Here is a 22,243-nt window from a genome sequence, read left to right as displayed (position 1 = left end):
ACCGTACATGCTTATTATGCTTGGTGAATATATAATAGAAAATTAAAAATCGCAGAGAAATAGGATCGAAATCTTGAAATTAATTTTTTAAATTATTCCTAGTACGATTCTTTTAACAAACTAATAAATTAATTTTCTTCAAACATAGAATATAATGTTGGATATTGAATATAAAAATTATAATTGTATAGAAAAATATAAGCACATTCAATATTATTTTTTCAATTATTTAATTATAGATACATATATTACAAAATATAATAAATATTAATGATTGAAATTCTAAAAAATTCCTGCCTTGAATACCATACTTTCAATTAATTCGCACCAAAATTTACAAATAATTGAAATCTTTTGAACAAAACGCGAGGAATAATACATGTACGTTTTAAAACGCAAAAGGACCGCGTGCCATCGTCGCAAGTCATACGCACGCATACTCTTTGCCTTTAGCGCTCGACTCAGAGCGGTTTATCTTCGGCTAACGCTACAAAAGAGAGATAATAACGAAGTACGGAAGCTTGGTTGCGATCCCGTTCCGCAAAACCAGATTCGATCGTCAGGATCTTATTTAAGTGGCCATTCATGCCGGTGAATGCCACTGGAGTGGGCAAAGTGTGCCTGACCTGTTTTTCGAGTGCAGGAGAAATCTAAATGGGACTTGGCGATTAACGCCGCTCTTCGAACGGATCGTGTCAAAATCATTTGTGAACCGAATTCTCCGATATCGAACGATTTTTCGTGGTTTTCACAAAAACATTTTCTCGTTCAATCATCCCTGTACTGGAAACGATGTACGAAACAATTTTTTGTGTCGATCTTGAATATAACATTAATATAACATTAATTTTCGATTGGAAATAAATTTTGAAACGATTATTATAATTTTTGTAATTTTAAAATTCTCTTTTGAAAATATTGTATTACGTGTTGATATCACTCTTAACCTATTTCCTTTTTCAAACGTAAGAAAAGAGAATAGTGTAAGAAAATGTAACGTTTAAAAACATGACTAAGTTAAGCACGACAGTTTCGAATCGATGGACGTGACGCAATTTCTCAAAGCACCATCAAAACACTCGTATATGAGTTTTTTTTTTCGCTTACCAACCAAGCGAGTTTTTTTTACGCCATTTTCCTCGTGCATGCGATTTCACCTCGATTCCCTCAGGAAAGTATAACAAAAATTTTGTAGAGCTCTTCTCTTCAGAAAAGTCTCTATTTAGAATAGAAACAAACAGTGAAAGAACAATATTGATTCTTCCCTCTTTTTTTTTTTTTTGTGATTTCAATATAATTACGAAAACTTCATGTGATGTAAGTGAATACAAAGGACAGAAATTCATTTGAGCGGATACTAACTAGTTTATTTATATAAAAATAATCTTATATAAAAATAATCTTTCCCACCGAATCTCTAAAAAAAGAAAAGATTAAAATTGATAAAAATTAATCGTGCAAACGCTTCGTTTAAAATACTCCCTCGAAACAGAAATCAATTAATCACAAGAATCAGATATTATTCTTTTTCCCACAAAACTCTATCCAATAATCCAAAAATTATAAGTATAATTGCATCTAATTATAAAAAAAAAAACTTATTCACGCAATGTAATTGCCTATTTCAAACGCTTCAAAGAAGGAAAAAGAAAAATCTCCATTTAGACGAGAGAAAGGAAGAAAAAAAAATAACGATCTCTTTTCTTTAAGGAAAAATCCCATTCCTGTTTATCTGCAAACTATTTTGCTCCATGCTGCGTTTCCCCGATAATGGTTTAAAGATGCACATTAACGTGACCAGGCGGAGGATACCCTTTGAAAAGTCCGCGCAGTACGGATACCAGATCAGGCTCGATCACAAAGAGATCGGCTTATTACCTGCCGGTATCGACTCGGCCCTATCTTTGTGCCGGCACGAAGAGCATCAGCGCGCGGATAATACACGCGGGCAAAGAATAGCACGTATACCCTCACTCGAGGGGGAGAAATTTATTCGACGAGTGGCAGCTGCTCTGGCATTTATTTGTAAGCCGATTAAATAACTTTGGCGAAAGAGTTGTCGAAAAGGTGGAAGAGGGATCGAAACCACAATTCGAGAATCGAGCTGTGCTGAATTTTGATATTTGCGAATGGAAATCTGATCGAACTGGAGAGAAAATCTGTTTTTGATGTTCGGCGGATCTTTTTCATGGAAAAAGATTAATTTTGGAATAATGATTTCTATTCTTGCGAGTGCAACGTTGACAAACGTTGAAAAATAGACGTAAAAATAGACGTTCGAACCATTGCGAATGGAAAAATGAAACGGATCGAAAAATAATTGAATAATTTGAAATAATTTGAAATTCGATTAATTTTGAAAGTGATAAATCGCTCTAAATAATCTAAATTTCCAATCTTATTTTTCATACGAAAATTTCGTTTCCCTTTAACGTGATGTATATTACATCCTATATATTACATCATCTATTAATTACATAAACGATGATATAATACGTGTAATTTAGAGGATCGTTGTCGTTCATATAAATCCATAATGTCCTTTCGATTCGGTATTACTGAAGCGAGGAATTATGCACGCAAATACCTGTCCTTTTTTTACACCGAAACCGGTCTTCGTCGAGAGAGAATTGCGTATAATCATTGCTCCGATTAGCAAAGCGACACGGAAAAAAGACTCGTTACAGGGCCTGTTCGTGAAATCGATGACTTTTTTCGATATACTTTTCTTCAAATTAATTTAAACTTCGATATACCATAGAGGAATATTAAACTGATAATTTTTCCTTCTTTAAAGTTTTTCTTCTACGAGAATACATCTGCAATCCACGCGTGAGCATCCACTCCTCTTACTTTTATCTCAAAAACTTGCTTTTTCTTTCCACGAGTCACGTTAAATTCCAATATTCATTTTTACGAAGACAGGAAATATGCAGAGTGGCGAATAAATGTTTAAACTTCTTGCTATCGTGTACACCAGCACTCTAGTTGTACATAATTTGTTGCAATGAACAATTTGTTACTTCTTAATATTTATAATATAATGTATCAATGATGTATCAAAAAGATACGTCGCAAAGCTTCTCTAAATTTACATACAACTACCTGCAGACACGTGTCTACATAATAAAACTAATAACAGTTTATATTTAGGAATAATGTATACACGTATATATTGTACGTTCGTCTCTAGCAAAACTTCGCAATTTGCTCCGAATATTCAGAAATCTTATCCGTGTAGATATATATACAGACAAAGTCATAATTTTGAACAACCCCTCAAGCTTTTCGATTCGATTTCACCACGCGTTATTTATCGAGAAACGAATCTAAATTCAAAAGTAATATATTCCAATGTTATAAGAGTAATAAATTAGAAGCAGAAGGCGCCGAAAGATCTCAAAGGAGAAGAGAAAGAGAGAGAGAGAGATATACCGATGTTTGCCGATGGAATATCTAATCGTTCCGGAAACTAATCGCGTGGAACAGTGTCGAGAATATAGCGTGTGCATTAAGATTATTGAAATAACCTGTGTTCCTTTCTTCCTTTTACGCGAGGGTGAAATGTCGCAGGCGGATAAGGAAATGGATTATCGAAGGTAAAATGAAAACACCGAGATAAATGGTCGAGATGGGCAATGCGAATCCCCTGAGTATGATTCTAAAGGAGATGGAAGAAATATATAATATTCTCGACGACTTGGATCGTGAAGAAATTTAATCTTAAATTTAAGCGGATATAAAATATTTGATTGCGTAATGATTGCTATAGTCGATCTGACTCTTATCAAAAATATTGGCAGAATATTTCGTGTACATTTTATCTGAATATAAATATATATATATATATATGGTCGAGATGAATAAAATTTTTCTTGTTTTATTAATATATAATTCTTAATATATATTTTTTTCTAAAAATTTATTTTTATAATGAATTTCAGTATTTGAATAATGATGAAATAATGGCATGTTGTTTATATTGATTCTAAATATTATCGGTAAAAAGTGTTAATCGAATAATAATCGCTATATATATATTATTTAAAACGATATTGACAAGATTCGAGACAAAGGAATTTTTCTTTTCTTTCGTGTATTCTTGTTCAAGTATTCATACACCTCAACTTTCTAAGATTTCCCTAATTCTATATCCTCTAAAAGAATCCTATATTTTGACCTATTTTCTACTTCTATTATTCTTCTATGCATGTTAAATCTATTTTTAACTGAATTCAATTGAAAAGACAAGCGTCAAAAAATTAATTTTATTCGTAAACAATTTATAAAATAATTAAAATTAAACAATAAAAATCGTCTAATAATATATAATCTATATTTTAATTCAGATCGAATTAATTAAATCCTTTCTAATTTATCCTAAAATCGTGAAATCCATTAACCAACTTACTGAAGATGAAATATTGAAAAAAATATGATATTTTTCTTGGTTCTCAAACAACTGATTTCGGTGAAGCATTAATCAGACGTGATGAATTCTAATATCGTACATAATTTTTAAATACTACTCTTAGAAATAAACGAAATAACATGAAGAATATTCATAAAACATCTATTTATAGAGATACTTATCTTTACTAAATAGATTAAGAATTTAAAATGACTAATTTTTGACTTATCTCATTGTGAACAAATTACATCAAAATATAAATATAAATTAATTATTGAAATAAATTTCAAATATTTTCAAATATCCTTATTAAAATATAATTATTTATTACAATAACGTAATTATTAATTTATATTCTAGTACGTTTCTATATACATGGCGCTAATTTCTTCTTCATTCTTTATCTAATTCAATATGATACAATGAATTCAACGAGGCAAATAAAAAATTCTCTCTTCACGATATTGATTATTAACAAAATTTTTCCTGAAAACATTCGCCACCAATAAAAAAGAACCGTTCTGAAGAAAGGGGTGACGTATTCTTTCCCGCGCAATAACGAAGTATCGCGTCGTAACGGTATGCTAATTAGTCGTAACGATTTAATGAATATTCAACTTACCCGAGGGTGGAAAGAAATCCAGAGACACTGCCCTCAGCGTATAGGCTGACGATGTCGCCTAGATGGAGGAAGCTCGCCGAGCCGAGGATCTCACCCATCTTGTGATTCTCTGTTGTGTTCGAGTCTCTCCTCTCTCTGTCTCTCTTCCTCTCTCTCTCCCTCTCTCCTCCTTCTTTCTCTCTTCTTCTCGAGTATCTCAAAGTCGGAGAAATTCAACCTCTCAGCCGAGTGAATTATTCATGGCTACACCTGCGGGGGTAGAAACGATCGTTACTTCTCGCGGATTAGAAACAGAGCATGATGGTGGCGGATGCACTTCGCGAGGGTGTTTCTTTATTCAACAACCAAGTGTTCGAGAAACGATTAGAATAGGGCAATGTGTTGACACGTGTTCTATTCTGGTGATGAGCATTCATAGTTAAAGATGATAAACGTGTGTGTATTTGAGATTATGTTCGGTTTTGGGTACAATTTATGGACGTATAGTTTCAAAGAATTGGAGGTTTGAGTGCATTTGGAAATGGAAACTAGATTTAGAGTCTTTTTTTAATATCGTTTTTATACTTTTATATAGGAAGAGTGTAGGTACATGTATGCAGATTGTTGTAAAGGAAGCATTAAACTGAAAGAGATGGATTATGAAGAACTGAAGAAAACTGTTTTTAGGAAAATTCATATATCATTTAATATAAATTTAAAATAATTTCATCGTTAAAATATTAAGTATTAAATATTAATCTCCATTATTAACAATAAATTACGGGAACAAACAACAGATTTGTTTTTAAATAATAACTCATAATGAAGTAATATTTGAATAATATTACTAATATAAATTTATTTATATGAAACACAATATTTCGATTCAGAATAGTTGTGATTCATAATCTGAAGCTAAATTTAATATTTTTACGAGTAGCGTAATACGTTATTACGAACGCACGAAAAAATAAAGGATTTCAATCGACGAGATCGCTCGTTTACGAGATCATCGAGCCAAATTGTTTCATCGATCATCGTGAAACGATTTATAAACAAGATGGAAACCGGAATAATATCCGGACAAATAATATCCGGATAAACTGGACAAATCGCGTTTCTCAATCGAATGAACGAGATAAATTAAACGCGCCACGTTTAATTCTGCAATTTGTATATTTCCAGTTACTATTACAACAGAAGCAATTTCAAGTGAGACTTTTGCGCATCCCCAACGAGGAAACTTCCGATGGTTTTCAACGTGTTGAAACGCGATCCTTATAAAATAGGTCAGCTTAAACTCGATTTCACGATGGAAATTGCTATCTTTCTCCTGTCCAACTGAATCCACCGCGAAAATGATACGAAGGAAATTGGCTCGTCCTGTATTTCCTATCCGCGGAGCGAAGGGTCCGTGCTCTTCGAGGGTTGAAAAATTGAAGGTCGAAATAATTAGGCAGATTTAGATTATCGAATTACGACGAATTCGTTGAAAGTAAAATTCCATTAAAATTGATTTGATTCCAAGGATCAGAAGGATAAATATTATAATGAATTTTTAAAATTTAAAAGTTTGAGATTAATTTTTAGTTTTTAAAGTGAAATAATTTGTCATAATGGTTTAACCGGTTTAGCTTTAATTTATTTTTATGTTATATAAATTTTCCACGAAAATTAAATTTAAATTGGAAATTATATTCTCGAATTAAGAAATAATTCAAACTGGTCGACGATCGTCTCTCGCACAATAGAAATTAATAAAATTGCTGATCAGTCAGAAGCTTATTTGAGAATCTTTTTCTCGCGTCATGTTGGCAAACATTTCTACAACATCGAACTTTCGACGATCGTTCAATCCGCATGTGCATCTCGTTAAATCGTGGCGCGAGCTGTGCAAACGCCATATTTTCCAATATAAGAACATTATCATCGATTTCTTCTGCAAAAGTGAGCCCACATCTCGCTGTTTACATCCAAGCCTAAGGTTGAAGGTCAATTTATTTTCAGAGATGGTCACGCCATTCTTTCTTTGCGCCAAGATAATTTGATTAGGGATCGTTTCGCCTCTGGGAATCTCTTAGATCGATCCTCCAACGAATTTAAAGGAACAATGAAACGTTTCTTGCCCCGTCAATTAATCCTTAACAGACTTATTGCTGGGAATGAAACTTTGCTCGATCCCAGTCCTCGATTGAACAACAATCGAATTCCTCCGCGATTGCAACGAATCGATCGATCGTTTGAATCTTTTTTAACCCAGAGAAATATTAAATCTCTCTGTTTATAGACAATCGATTGAACTTCTCGATTGAACACTCATTCGAGAATGAAATAGACCGTTTTTAACGCAAATATTGAATGTTCAGTTTATAACGATAAGACTAAAAAAAAAAAAAGTAAAATAAAATAAAATAATGTATTTTTAACAGTTTCAATAGTATTTTTAACAGAATTTATTAAAAAAAAATATGCTTTGAGATATAATCGATTGTAATTTTCGTTTTGTAGTTTTTTTCTTTAACTTTGCTTGATTATCGTTTAATATAAAAAAAAAAAATAAACAGGAAGGAAATTCTTCGTGCAAAAAAAGCAATAACATAAATTTATCAATAAAATAAATTTATCAATCCGTGTGTGGTAATAATAATATTCACCGTTCAAAAATTTTGGGAATTTTTCATGTAATCCTATAAAAATAACAAAGCAGAAAAGTATCATTAACCGACATAAAATATTGTCTGTAAATCAAAATCGACTAAATTACCACTATCGGTAAAAAAAATTTATTATTCAAAAATAAAGAAAAAAAAAAAAAGGAAGAATAAAAAAAAGGATTCAACGTTCTCGTTTAAACGTATTTAACATCCGTGTCGTAATAAAATTGCATGATACAAAATCATTAAATTTAAACGCTAAACTCGAGTTTATTGGTAAGCGGAGAACGAAAGTAGAATGAAATAAAACAAATCTTAAGTAAATATACTTTATGAACACTTATTACTTAATTGCTTCATAGATAAATAAATTTCTGAATTTTATCTTTACTGTATCTTAATCTGACTGCAACATTTGTCATGATTCAGCGTGCTTACTACCGATTCTTATCCCTCTTATAACGCATTAATTATTAAGCTTCTTAAGAAACCTTACCACAGTTTTTTTTTTTTTTTGCATTGCCATTTTTTTCTACCGTTTAATAGAATTTATTTTGCGTGAAATATATAGATAATATTATTATGATAGATAAAAACATGTGAATCGGACGAAGAATTTAAAAGACGACCATTTAAACGTTTATTGAGCTAGTAGGTTTCTATCATAGGGCAACATCATCCGTCAATTTGTAGCCACATTGTCGAGCAATTAAATCGTTCGAGGCGCTGGCGTGACTACTTTGCCGTACATAGATAGGCATCAGAAGATATTATGATTTGATTTGAGCAGTGCTGTTACAACTCTGTTTTCATCGAACGAAAATTGCACATGGTTTTGATTTTTGTTTTGGAATGCGGATTGTCGAACGAAGAAATGGGTTAATGGGATTTCGTAATAAAAAATATAATCAATTGGTGTTCTTGAAAAGAAAAATTAAAGAGCAATAACTTGAAATTTCCCAAATTGTGAAGTATAGATTTAAAAAAAAAATCTCTGAAATATAGAATATATTTTAAAAACTATAAAAAGTTTTTAAACTTTAATAACGTTTAGTTTTTGATAATTTGAGTTGAAAAGTTTGAAACTGGAAAACTCGTGAAAGTTTCGTCTTCGAAATAAAAATCTAACTTTGAACATAATTCAAGTTGAAAGTTTGAAACTAAGCCTGTACAAGTTAGAAAATTTCTATTTAAAAAATTAAACTAAAGCTGTAAAAATTATAATTAATAATTAAAGAATAATTGAAAAGTTTTCAATTTAATTTCAGTCTAAACTTTAAAATGCGTCGAATCCGCATCGCTAAAAGGTTTAATTTCGCTCATTCTATATTCTTTTGTCTCTCAAAACAGGATCCACTCGTCTAATTTGTCCCTCAATTGCTTTGGAGAGCGTATTGAAGTTTCCTCGAACACGATCAGCGAATCTGGTCGACTCCAATTTAAACTATTCTGTGATGGTACATTATATTCATCTATTCCTATGTTACTTGCGTGCTACTTTCCCTATCAAAGTATCTACAATCCGAGCTTCCTTGTACATAGTCAAATGTGTTACCTCATTCACATCTGCAACATTCTATTCCTGGTGTTCATTCATAGAAAAATCCACGAGATCGGTATGGATATATGATGAGTCACGAAGATACTTTTAATTTTTATCTCGACGAATTTACGTTTAAACGTTTGTTATCAATCGGATGTCAAAGAATGATCAAAAATATTATATTAAATATTAAATTTTGAATTAATATACTACGTAAGTGAATAATATAAACGGTAAATTAACGGTATAAGGACGGAACATTATAAAGACACGGTTATAAATTTAATTAAAAGTATACCTCAGGTCGTTTAGATTAATGAAAATTCAACAGAGTGAACCGAGTTGCGTTAATTTATTGTACGAGCACATTCGAGTATATAAATATTTCTATAAAACCAATTCAGTTTTCATCACTTCAGGCTTCTCTTATATTATCCGATTTCTCTTGCATAATTAACGAATATTATTAATAAATATTTTACAAAATTGCAAATTACGTCAGTGATGGTAAATTTTGGATGATTAATAAAATTTTAATAATCACGTTATGTATAAGTTGAATAAAAAAAAGAGAAGAAGAATTCTATTGCGTAAACAACCAAAATGTTTGATAATAAAACGATTGAAACAAAAATAATAATAAAACAATAAAAACAAGTAAAAATAATTTTATGAATTTCAGGTGATCCGATTATTTTATTTAAGTAGAATTATAAAATTGATACTAATATTATTAATTGATAAATTATATAAAAGAACAAATAATCTTTGCTTTACAATTTTTCATAACTTAAAAAAATTAAATAATACGTGTAACACTGTTCCCATTTTTTTAATTGTACTTGTAATTTGACAATCTTCGCATTGCATGCACAACACGTTTATGAAATGAAATTAGTTATAAAATCAAATAATTCGAAGCGGATATCGTGAAACTGCCTGCTCACCGTTAATTTTTAAAGAATACTCTCTGAGTTCTATTAAACTTGCGCGAATATAGCATTAAATGTAACACGTGAACGAACTAAGCCAAGAATATACAATAACCGCGATCAGAAATTAAAATCATGCTTCTATATCTCTACGAGATTTCCATTCAAATAGAACGCGAAAATAAATAATCGGCTTAAAGAAAAAAAAAAAAAAGAAGAAGAAGAATGAAAATAACCAGAATCAAATAACAAAGTAGTCATTAAAAGGAACATTATTTGTTTAAATTTGATCCTCGTGAAACTCGAATAATAAGAAATTTCTCTCGCAAATGAATGAAACGATGTATAAAAGAAATATTTTATTTTTTCTCTTTCTTTTTTTTCTTTTTTATATAATACAATTTCGAGAAAATTTTATTCCGTATGAAAATGATGGATTGACAAATTGTTCGCGGAGTAATGGAGAGACATGTCGTGTGAAAAAAGAAGATACGAAATCGATGAATATTATTAGCTATACATGGAATAATTGTAATATGTTTTGTTTAATGCTATAAAATAGATAGCTCTGAAATAGTTCTTAATTCACCACGATCCTCGGTTCAACAATAATCGTGGATGATCCGTGAGTAATCGAATCGGATTGATAGAATTTCACGTAACACATAAATGAAGTCTTTATTGCGATATTCGTGATATGTTTTTATTTTTATTTTTCCTTTTTTTTTCTTTTGTTTTTTCCGTATATCTGTGACAGTGACATTGAATTTACATCACGTTTCATTAAATTTTTTAAATTGTTTTAATTTAAATTGATTCGTCGTAGGAGGCGTGCACGATCGAATGCATCCTCGACGATGACATTAATTACAAATTTTTTCATTGAAGCGTATAATTTCTTTTCCTGTCCGTATTATATATTTCTGCATAAGCATATATTTAAAAAAAAAAAAAAAAAAAAGAAAGAACGAAATTTAATATCATCGGTTTGAATTTAATATTTGAACTTGTATTTTTTTTTAATATTAACAATACAAGTGTCATTATCCAATTTTTCTTTAAAATTAATGAAAAAATAATGTAATTTAATAATTATTAATGTTATTAAAAATAACATATAGTTAAATATGTAAATTACAAACGAACTTTAGATTTCAGACCTCGTCGGTGTACGGTTTCATTAGATCGTATTGCCGGTCAATTGACGATTATTGTTCGATCACTGGGACATCCGATGAGAAAATAAAAGGAAACATCTGCGCGTTTTTTTTCTCTCTATTGCTTCTCGATAGTTTTTTTTTTCTTCTCTTTTCCCGTAAAAGAATCGAATAATCTCGAAAGTCTACTTATTTTATTTTTTCTTTACCTTTCAATATTTTAAATTCAATATCTATTGTACAAATTAAAAGTGATCAAAAAATATAAAAAAAAAAGATTAAAAAATATATATATAAAATTAATTGTTAAAAAATTTTAAAATATGATATAATTAAAAACTAATTAAATTCGTTACAAAAAACAATGTAAATTAGATCACATAAAATTATATCGATTATAAAAATTAGAATCAACATTTACTAAGTTTATCATGGTATCTTGCTTATGAATCATCCTATACATGTCTCTCTATCATTATCAAATCGAATTATAAAATAATGAATCTAATCAAGAACTGATTGAATTAATAAAGGCCCATTTCCATAATCATATGCAAGAATCAAAATTTCACAGTGAATTTTACGCCACTGTGTTAAATAATGCAATAATTAAACGAATTCAAGCCGGTGCACCTTGGCCTCTCCTTTTCAAGTAACAGACAGAACGACGCGACGCGCGCACACGAGCGCGCTTTTCAATTTGCCCTGACTGCACAATAATAAAAGGATATTTCGTTTCACGGGAATATAATTTTCATAATATTGTGAAATCTCATAGTCGTGTATCAGATTACCACGTGGTGCCAAGTTTCATTTTTTTCAAGGTTTTTCTACAGGGGACACGCGTCGTCTATTTTTCTTTTATTTATTTTTTTTTTTTCCTTTTTTTTCTTCCCCTTCCCTTTTTCCTTTCTCGATAACGTTATCTTACGCTTCGCAAACGATCGATTTAACACGACACCTATATCGATATTCACTTTGATATAAATATTTACAATATTTTTTTTTTGCGCGTGTGAATTAAATACGGGATATAAGAGACATCTTCTTTTTTTTTTTTAATTAACAAGTAAAAGAATTGAACGTTAGAAAAGAGAAAGTACTTAAATGATTAGAATTTTGTAAAGAGAAATTTGGTTGACGTCAAGGACGTTTCAAGGTCATTGACGAGTTCTTGAACGAGTTATTTTTGATTAACGACGGATCTCTGGAAGAAGTTCAAAGACAAAGTTATACCGGAAAGACGTAACAAAGTAATGAAAATAGAATTGAAAATGGAACGGAATATTTGAAAGTTAAAAAGAAATTGAGATATCGAATCGGCGTAAATGGACCACATAATACACCGAGCAGCGAATTCGATATCATATAAGGAATTTGTACAATTTGAAAGAATTCGAATCCTTTGAGATATTTCAAATTGCATTCGAAGCATATGCATAGATCGGATTTTTTTTGTTTCAAATTATTGCTGCAAATATAAAATGAAACAGATAATTCCGTTAAATTTGAATTTAATAACTTTAATTATAATTCAAAAATTTTAAATATCCATTGCAAAAAAAATAATATTTCCAAAGTGTTTATAATCATACATGACCTTGCCTGACAAGTCGTTGAACTCGACTTAAAAGAGGCTATCATCCTACAGAGTAAAAAATAGAACGTTTCATTAAGCCTTGGTAAGGCTCTTGATTTCACTGTGCGCATCAAAAATAATTTATTTTTCATATGTTAAAAAAGATATGAAGTGTTTATGATTTGTATAATTATTTAAAATCATTTTTAGATATTGTAATCCTTTAAACTTCATTCATAATTATAAAAATACTATTGAATATATATCCAAGAAAGAATTATTTTTTACTAAATATTTTATAACATTTTCAATATTTTATATATATCTACGTTCACTGCTTTGTTACTTCTAGATCGTCTTATACGCTCACATATATTTATAAAGATTTTATAACTTCCTTATTTAAAATATCCAATTAAAAGTCAATTAATTCCATAAATATTTTAAAAATTCATTGAAATAAAATAAATTTTAAATCTCCAATATTTTTAGTAATCCATAAAATTGCTTTAAAAAAAAATGAATTAATTTCAAAGAAAAAAAAATTCAATTCATTCTTTTAAAAAATTCAAACAAAAAACGGATAGCGGATAATCAGAGCACACTGTCCTCTTTTTGAATGTACTAAAGATATGGAGATAACAGTTGGCTTCTGTTATTGTCAACGTTCGTAATATAACAGAATCTATATATTTTCCAATATCGATTCTAGGTCAGCAGAATCGATGTGGATGAAAAAGAGGAAGCTTTAACGATTCATCACCCGCGAGAGATGTCATTAACCTTTGCGAGATTTGTCGAGTGTGCGTTTCGACCCATGCTGCACATGATTCATAATGCGATATATCCGTTTTGCATGGAAATAAAACTAATAATAAAAACTTTAGCCCACTAATGTAACAATATGCATGCCTAATCTATCATTTATAATTTACGAGAAAGGTGCACGATAAAATTGAAAAGTCACTGACTTACTAAGGGAAGTTGCATAGACATTTTATGATAAACAACGTATATGGAAATAACGTATACATGATATAAACGGTAATAATAATCATTAATACATGTTACGAATGGAAAAAAACAATTCAAAGATTGTGACTACGTATCGTTACTTTAAAACGAAAGATGTATCACTAAACCAATTTCGCGCGTTCCTCTAATATGAAACAAATTAATTTCATTCCATGTTCCATTTCCATCGTTTTCACATTTCTAGATGAGAAATATGATAAAGTATAGCGCGTATTTGGAGGAAGGATAAATAAAACGTGCCGATTGGAATCAGTTATATAGAATCTTTTATGCGACGAATCATATAAATCTTATGATTCTATTAGGCAAACTACTCGCATGGAATAATAACATGTTGCTTTTATCAAAGTATTAGTATTGGAAGACTTCGAATGCGAAGGAAATTAACTTCACGGCTAACGTCAAGCAGATCTTGTTGAAAAAGTCCGTGCTAATACTGTCAGCTGATGCCTAATAAAAATATGGAGTACCTTTTATTAGGAACGATCGAAATACGCACTCGATTTAACAATTATATACTATTTGAACATGAAAAGAAAAATATAAGTCTTTTATTACTTATATATTTATTAGAATTTATGTTTCGAATGTATAGTCACCGAAAGCGCGTTTTTTTACGATCCATCGAAATCTAACCTATCGAAGTAAGAAACCGATCAAACTTTTTATGAAGAAAAACAATATAAAAGATATAAAAGAAGTAAAAAGTATAAAAATATTTGTTGGCATTCGAGGTTATGGAGGAAAAACAGCAAAAACGAAAATATGAGAAAACTTGTACTTTGTACTATCGGCGTTAGTGGAGAAAAGAAAAAAACGTATTTACTCACGTTCTCGCCGCTTCGTAGCAGCTCCAATACTTTCAGTGCACTTCACGTTGTCGATCGAAATCGTTCCCGAGGCGGTAACACACCGGTTTTAAGAATGCCGGAACACTTCCTCGAATGGCCAAAAATATTTCAAATACGTTCACGATGATCACACCTTACGAAAAAGGCGAAAACGTTTGTGATCGCCTCGTTAGTTCACGTTTACGTGTCACAGATATTGTGATTCTCTTATGCACAGATTTTTGAACATCTATCACGTTTGATTCATAGACGAAATTAGTTAAAATATTCACGAAATTGTATTATATCGAAAATGTGCGACTTGATATGGTCGTAAAATCACCGATACGCGCGTATATACACGACTATTAGAGGACGACGCACGAGGCACAAACGCTCGCACCGCTCGGTGGTTCTGGCACGACTGGAATACTGGAAGCGACTCGTCTCGATTTTACATATGGCCGCATATTATCCAATGATCAGTGGAATAAAATTTTCGGTGTATTTTGAATCTTTAATATTTTTACAAACATATAAAAATAATATGGTTATTATTATCTCAGAATATTTTTTTTAATAAAAATTTAAATTTAATAAATATTTTTTTACAATAATGGAAACGGAATCGTTAGATGATAAAGTAAACAATCTAAATAAAATTTATATGAGAAATAATTTTTCATAAATCTTTATATATTAATGTTATTACTTATTATTCTCTGATCATTTGTTCGAAATAGAATTGTTAAATTCTAAAATTTTGATTGATGATTGTAAAATATAAAAAAATATATTCAATTGACAGATCCGTCGATATTGCAGGAATTTTTAGATACATAACTGATATGTATATGTGAGTACTCTTTCGATAATACAGATTAGATCTTTTTGGCGGTAAATTTTAATTTCTAATTTCAAAGAAATTCTTTTCTTTTTTAAATATTATCTTTTAAAAAGAACAATTAATATATTTTTAAGAGTAATAATACTCTAATATAAAGAAAATATATTTTTATATGAAAGAAATAAATAATTCACATTATTATTCTTACATATTTCATAAATAACTAATAAACAGTATAATAAATAATAAATACTTTGAATAAAATTTAAAAAATTAATAAATTACGATCATCAATCATTTTTATTTATTTTAACGATAACTTTAACATAATAGCAGAAACTAATATTTTAAATGTGTAAATGTAACTTCAGTTTGCACAATATATATAGATTGTAACATATATCACCATAAAAAAATTGTTAAATGCTTAAATATATATAGCAAAAGTGTGAAAATTAACAAATTACAATTTATTATAAAAGAAAAAAAACTTCATAGAAGATCGGAAACGATCGTGTATCATCGTATGACCTCCCGAATACAATGGTCTCTGTTTATATAAGAAGTATGAAATCGCTGCCGGAGATGATTTAACATTCTGATTTCATATCGAACACGTCACGTAATTAATTAAGATAATTCTAAGATAGGACAGACAAAATTAATCAGTTAGCATCGTCTGTTAATTAATTCTTCTATCTCCTCTATTCTATCGCTCTAGACTATTCCATTAATTTCAATCAAAATTTAATAAGAAAAATAAAATGAAATTTCTATTTATTAATTTTTATGATATTTAATTTATAGTATTCACACATTATTTCAGAATAAATGAGAATTTTTGATCTTGAAAACTTTGAAATTACCAATGCTAATATATTGAGACTTTAAAATAGATTGTTAGTATAGATATGTGTTAAGTCTTCTCAACATTGAATGTCATCGTATGCCAGCGCATTCTTATCTTTAAAAAAATAAACATGAAAAATATATTACGTATTTTTATAATAAATGAGTAAACTGTAAAATTTAATTACAAATATGTTAATTCTTTTAAAATATTGTTTAAAAAAGATACAAATATAATTCTAATAATATATTGATTTAATTTTATGGATTTTTTTCTTAATAATTATAAATTTTCATTTATAATACTAAATTACAAAATGGAATAAACATTAACAGAATAAAAGTTTGATAGGGAAAAAGAATTAATTTACAAAGTTTTTGGGACATACAAATTCAGGATGAAATAATTTCAACAACATTTGATCTTTTCATTTTATTGTACCAAAAAATTTCATCTCCGTTCAATCATTATTAATTCAATATAATATATTTATCCTTTATATTTGTTATATCTTATTTATAATAAATATTTGTAATAGTGTAGTGTTCATTGTTATTCTTTATTGTGTCGCCATGAGCCATGAAAACGTGGAATCAGCAAGTTCTTAATTACCATTACTATACTACCTAGAAAGACGTTTTGTGATTCTTTTTTTTAATAAATCCACGAAACACAACAGAAGCACGCCACGTGGTTGCGTACTTGTCACTCTCCCTTTATGTTTCTCTTTTCTCATCTTTTTTTGTTTCTTTTCTTTTTTTTAAAAAGAGTTAAAGTGCAGAGACACTTGTATTATCTCCCAGAAAACATTTTTGTTCTTTCTTTTCCATATACCCCTCCCCCCTCCCGTCCTCCCCCTTTTTCCTTTCTCCGTGTATTATTTAATTGATACAGAGCATTCAGACATAGACAATCCATACATTAAAACAATAGGTACCTAAGGAAATTTTACAACTAGCTTAAGGCTCTAGTTCCCTTAAATCAGTTCGAATTAGAATTCAAACGAGGAACAGTGTTAATTATTTTCCGATATAATATTTTCAGTTCGTATCGACAAACATCACATCGAACAATTCGCAAAAAATCTTGGATCTTCGTTTTCTACTTTGTGTGATTATTGATAAATTGATCGAGCAACGAATCTCGAACGATTTATCCTCGTTTCTCGATATATTTTCACAATGCGAAACGCAACTGATTTTAATGTACTAAGGCCTTAATGTGTCAAAGCAGCGGAGCTAATTATCGTTACAATAAGAAAATATATATACCTCTACGGACACCAATAATTCGATCTCACGTCGTGGAACGTAGACATAGTTTTCTAAAAAACTTTACTTTTTTTTCCATTTTGTTCTTTCGTTTTTCTCCATTTACTAATCGCTTTTCAAACTTATGGAAACAAGCGTTCCAAAAAATGCCACCTTCCTACGTTCCTCTTCTATTCCTCCTCCTATTCTTTTCTTTTTCTTTCTTTCTTTTTAATTCTTATAAAGCTTAACTTTGACTTTTTGTTCCTTTTTAACGAATGTTTCTTTAACCTCGATTCCCCGTAAACCCTGCAGTATATTCGTGCAATCAACAAATCGTTGACACGTTTGACGTGATTGATATTTCGACAGGTTTACGTAGTATGTTCTCTCTCTTTTTTTTTTTTCTTTTTTTGCAAAAACTAAACTGAACACATTAACGAGAACGCTTTTAATTTTTTTTTTTTTTTGTTACTTATTAGTAACGAGAACGGTTTTAATACTTTGTTTCTTCTTTTTTTTTTTTTATGTTGCGTAATATATCTCTTTGTGAATCTTTGTCGCGAACTGTTACGAGATCACTGACTGTCTTACTGCAGAGTTAATGACAATCGTGTTTTTTATGTTTCAGCATCTTAAATGTTAGTCTAAAGTTACACGCTATGTATCGAGAATACTTCTACCGACGCAGTACCTAAGTTTTAAAGCCCTGCATACTCGAACTTGTTTCTTTATTTTTTTTTTTTTTTTCCCCATTCTTTTAACCAAAATTTTCTTTTTATTTTTTTTTTCTTTTTTTTTTCTTTGGACGACAGTGAAAAGTCAATAATAAAAACGTCTTTATTTCCACGTGAACGAGACTTCACCTATTAAAAATCGTTTAAAATGGTGAATATGTTTCTTCTTCTCTTCCCTTCTTCTTTCCTTTCCAACTTCTTTCCTCCTTTTTAAACCTGTTATTGTGCATCACTTTCTCAAAAATTATTAATCACATATATAATATATATATATATATAATTGCATTTATATATTAACTAATTTTTTTTTTTTTCGATCGGCTTACAGACAATCGAATAGGATGATGTTGCTCAACTTCCGTTCATCTCATCCACCTCGTATAATGTAAATCTACTACGCTTACAAATTTCAAAATATTACAACGTACTTCAATGTATCAGGCGCACACACTGGAGAATATATTTCGATTTTATTTTAATATCGAAACTTAATATTAAACGTTCCCGAGAAAACAGGATTCTATATATATATATATTTTTTTCTTTTTTTCTTTTTTACAACAATCGGTACACATCGGTCCCCCGTAGCTGGATCGTTTGTTTGACAATAAGTACAATTATCAACGATCCACGGAGGAGAGGAAATTATTATTAAGAACGATTTTCGTTCGTTTATGCTGAAACATTTAAACACAGAGTTTTGCGTTGAACGAGTACGTACGAATTGATGATTAACCATAATGGATATCGATTCTGCTTATAACATATTTTGATGAAATTTTATTGGCAAAGATATTGCATTTAATAATTCATTCGATTTTCCCCCATATATAAATACTTTTATATATATGTATATATATATATATATATATCGTTAATTAATATGTTTCGCAGTTTCGTTTTGTTTATAAACCTGAGCGATATACAGCAATTTCGATATCCATTAAAAATTCGTACATGTTCTTTACCCTTATTCCCTAAAATTAAAACGTGAGAAGAGATGTTTCGTATATCGTATAGACTAGATTACAATGGAAAAAGAAAAAAAAAAAGAAGAAGAAGAAAAAGAAGAAGAATAAAAGAAAAAAAAAAAATAAATGACTTGTTGTTGTAACTTGCGAATCGATGCAGATGGAATAATCGAGCCGAATATATTCTCCGTTAACGTAATAACATCGTTGTTGGGTATTCTTGTGTAAAACTAGCTTCGATCGTTTTCTGATCGCACGATAACGATAAGTTTCTGTATTAGCTTTGATCAACCATTATTGCGAATGCGTACGTTGGCATCGTCGTTTAACACATTAGATAACATCGACGATATAATTATTATGAACGAGTAGCAAAAAATATTGCTATTTCCTTGTCTCGATGAAAGTGAAGAAAGTGTGAATCGCTCGAAAATTATTCTTAATACTCGAAAGATTAAATTTCTCTATGTTGAGAGAGAGAGAGAGAGAGAGAGAGAGAGAGAGAGAGAGAGAGAGAGAGAGAGAGAGGTGTTTTAAAAACAATAACCGCGAATCTTGATGACGGAACAAGAATAGCCGTGACAATGATGAATATTTCATTTTCTTTGATTGAAAAACTGGAAACGGAAAATATTTATCTTTGTTGATTTCCTGGTTTTAATTTTATTCCATGAATAAGCTGTTTTAATTGATTAGGGATTTAATATTCTTTTAAATTCTTTAAATTCTGAACATATTTTCACAATTTTCTTATTGCACAAATTACGTAAATTTAAAGGAAGGAATATTAATATTAGGTTAATTATGTCTTTAAGTGATCGATACGTGATATTTTAATTCACAGGTTTAAAAATAAGTGATAAATCAACAAAATTTAATGAAACAATGAAAAAACTTTTTGTTATTTTAAAAAATACTTTTAAAAAGTACGAAAAAATAACTTAAGAATTATAGCAGATACATCAAATGAGATTTTTATGACTTTCAATTTTTTTTCTTCTTTTTATTCAAACAAATGAATTAAAAATATCTTATTTAAATCTGTTTGACTATTTAATTATTAATCAATCGAAATTCTACATTGCACACGGCTATTCTTGCTCTGAAGAAAGAAACGACTCGTTTCTTCAGTTTCAAAAATCAATTTTAAGATGGAAAATCGTAAACGTAGCGAACTTTAATTGATAACTTATGTTAATACCCGAAACATTTGACCGGTGGTCAGTCGATTTCTTCACGGAAGAACGAGGACAAATATCGTTCATCGTCTTTCCTGACCAGAATGGAAATTAACGAAATGACACCCGTTTTGGCAACGAATGGCATTGCTCGTCACTGCTTGCTTTTGGAGTTGTCCCACGATCGTGTGAATTCGTATATACTTACGTATGTTTTATTCATATTACATGAATTAAAAATTAACAAGATACATAGATGAGCCTTTCAAGAGGACTCGAGAAAACAGCCAATTCGATTGCACCGTAATTAAAAAATCATTGACAAATCATTCTGATCTGATATCGATCTAAAAACTAGTTTGATCATAGATAACGACTCCTTTGCATTGTTTATGTTTCCTTTTTCACAACAAATATTACGTAACATAAAAATAAAAAGGGAAAAATTTTTTAAAAAATCTTTTGAATGGAAAGGTGTCGATGTTAGTGTAGAATAATAAGCAAATATGGTGTTCTTGAAGTTTGAATTGCATTAAATTCACGTGAAATTCGTGTGATTGGAGATTAAAATGTTTTGATTTTTTTAAACTTTATCATTCTTTGGGAGATGGACGATTTTAACAAGGAAGACATAATGTATACCATTTTTCAAAAATTTGAAATCACTTTTAAAGTTATTTGTCTTTGGTAAATTAATTAGATTGTTTCCTATAATTGAAAATCTATTAATCTATAAGAGCTTTATCTTTAGAGAATTTAGAAATATACTGTAAAGATGGCAATGAACAGAGAAGATCATTATATTAGCACTTAATATCAGATTAATTCAAATACTGAATCATAAATATAATTCAAAGTTACGTAAAGAATATTTAGAAATAAGAAGAAATAAAATAAAATAGAATTTTTAACTATCTTAATTTCAGAAAAAATTGGATAAAGTTAGTGATGAAACGTAATCAAGAATATCTCTTTAAAAATTATTGTGCAATAAACAGGAATACTTAACAAAATTAAAAATTGCAAAATCCTCGTTAAAATCAAATGCATACATTCACCATTAAATAAGTGATTCCAAATTTTTGAAATTGTAGTAACAACAAAGTCGTCATAACTATCTTATGAAATAAAAGATGCATTTAAATGTAGTGTATGTAAGTAATTAAACATAAGGAGAGACAAACAACAATTGCAAAAAAATAAAAAATGATTATTAAAACTATCCTTTCGGTTGGTTAAACAATCGGTTAGTAAAACCATATACATAATAAAATTGTGCGAATACGATCAATAATAACATATAATTAATTCATATCAATAAACCTATGTTACATGTATAAAAGTAATAATGTGAGATCTATGAATACGACTTTTCCTCGATCACTGTAATCTACAAGAACGCAAAATTTATGATTATCGTTTCTTTCACATTCCCTTTTTCTCTTGCCTTTCGATCTTTTTCCATCCTATCCTTTTGGTTTTGGTTGTTGTTCGACGAAGTTTTAAAAAGAAAAAGAACACGCGTCTGGAGATGATCTAAAGATTCTAATGAGAACGTATTAAAATTATTAGCTTACTTGATATTAAAAGAGATTATTTTATGGAAAGATATACAGAACATAGATAAAAAACTTAAAAGGAATCACTATGAATTATTGATTATCGAAT

General features: G+C 29.6%; 1 protein-coding gene across 4 annotated transcripts in view; it reads right to left on the bottom strand.

Moving 5' to 3' along the window:
* Nucleotides 1-15,134, bottom strand: part of LOC122720631 (inositol 1,4,5-trisphosphate receptor) — a 39,209-nt gene extending 24,075 nt beyond the window's left edge. For all 4 annotated transcript variants that reach the window (XM_043947439.1, XM_043947440.1, XM_043947441.1 and 1 more), the window contains exons 1-2: nucleotides 14,743-15,134; nucleotides 5,034-5,282 (exon numbers count right to left, since the gene is read on the bottom strand). In XM_043947439.1, the coding sequence (XP_043803374.1) occupies nucleotides 5,034-5,131 (98 nt within the window). In that variant the 5' untranslated portion in view covers nucleotides 5,132-5,282; nucleotides 14,743-15,134. The remainder of the gene's footprint in view (nucleotides 1-5,033; nucleotides 5,283-14,742) is intronic.
* Between the last annotated feature and the right edge of the window lie 7,109 nt (nucleotides 15,135-22,243).

Source organism: Apis laboriosa, unplaced genomic scaffold, assembly GCF_014066325.1.
Source record: "Apis laboriosa isolate Shangri-la unplaced genomic scaffold, ASM1406632v1 scaffold12_cov154, whole genome shotgun sequence".
Lineage (NCBI taxonomy): Eukaryota > Metazoa > Arthropoda > Insecta > Hymenoptera > Apidae > Apis > Apis laboriosa.
This window is presented reverse-complemented; position numbering and strand designations above follow the sequence as displayed.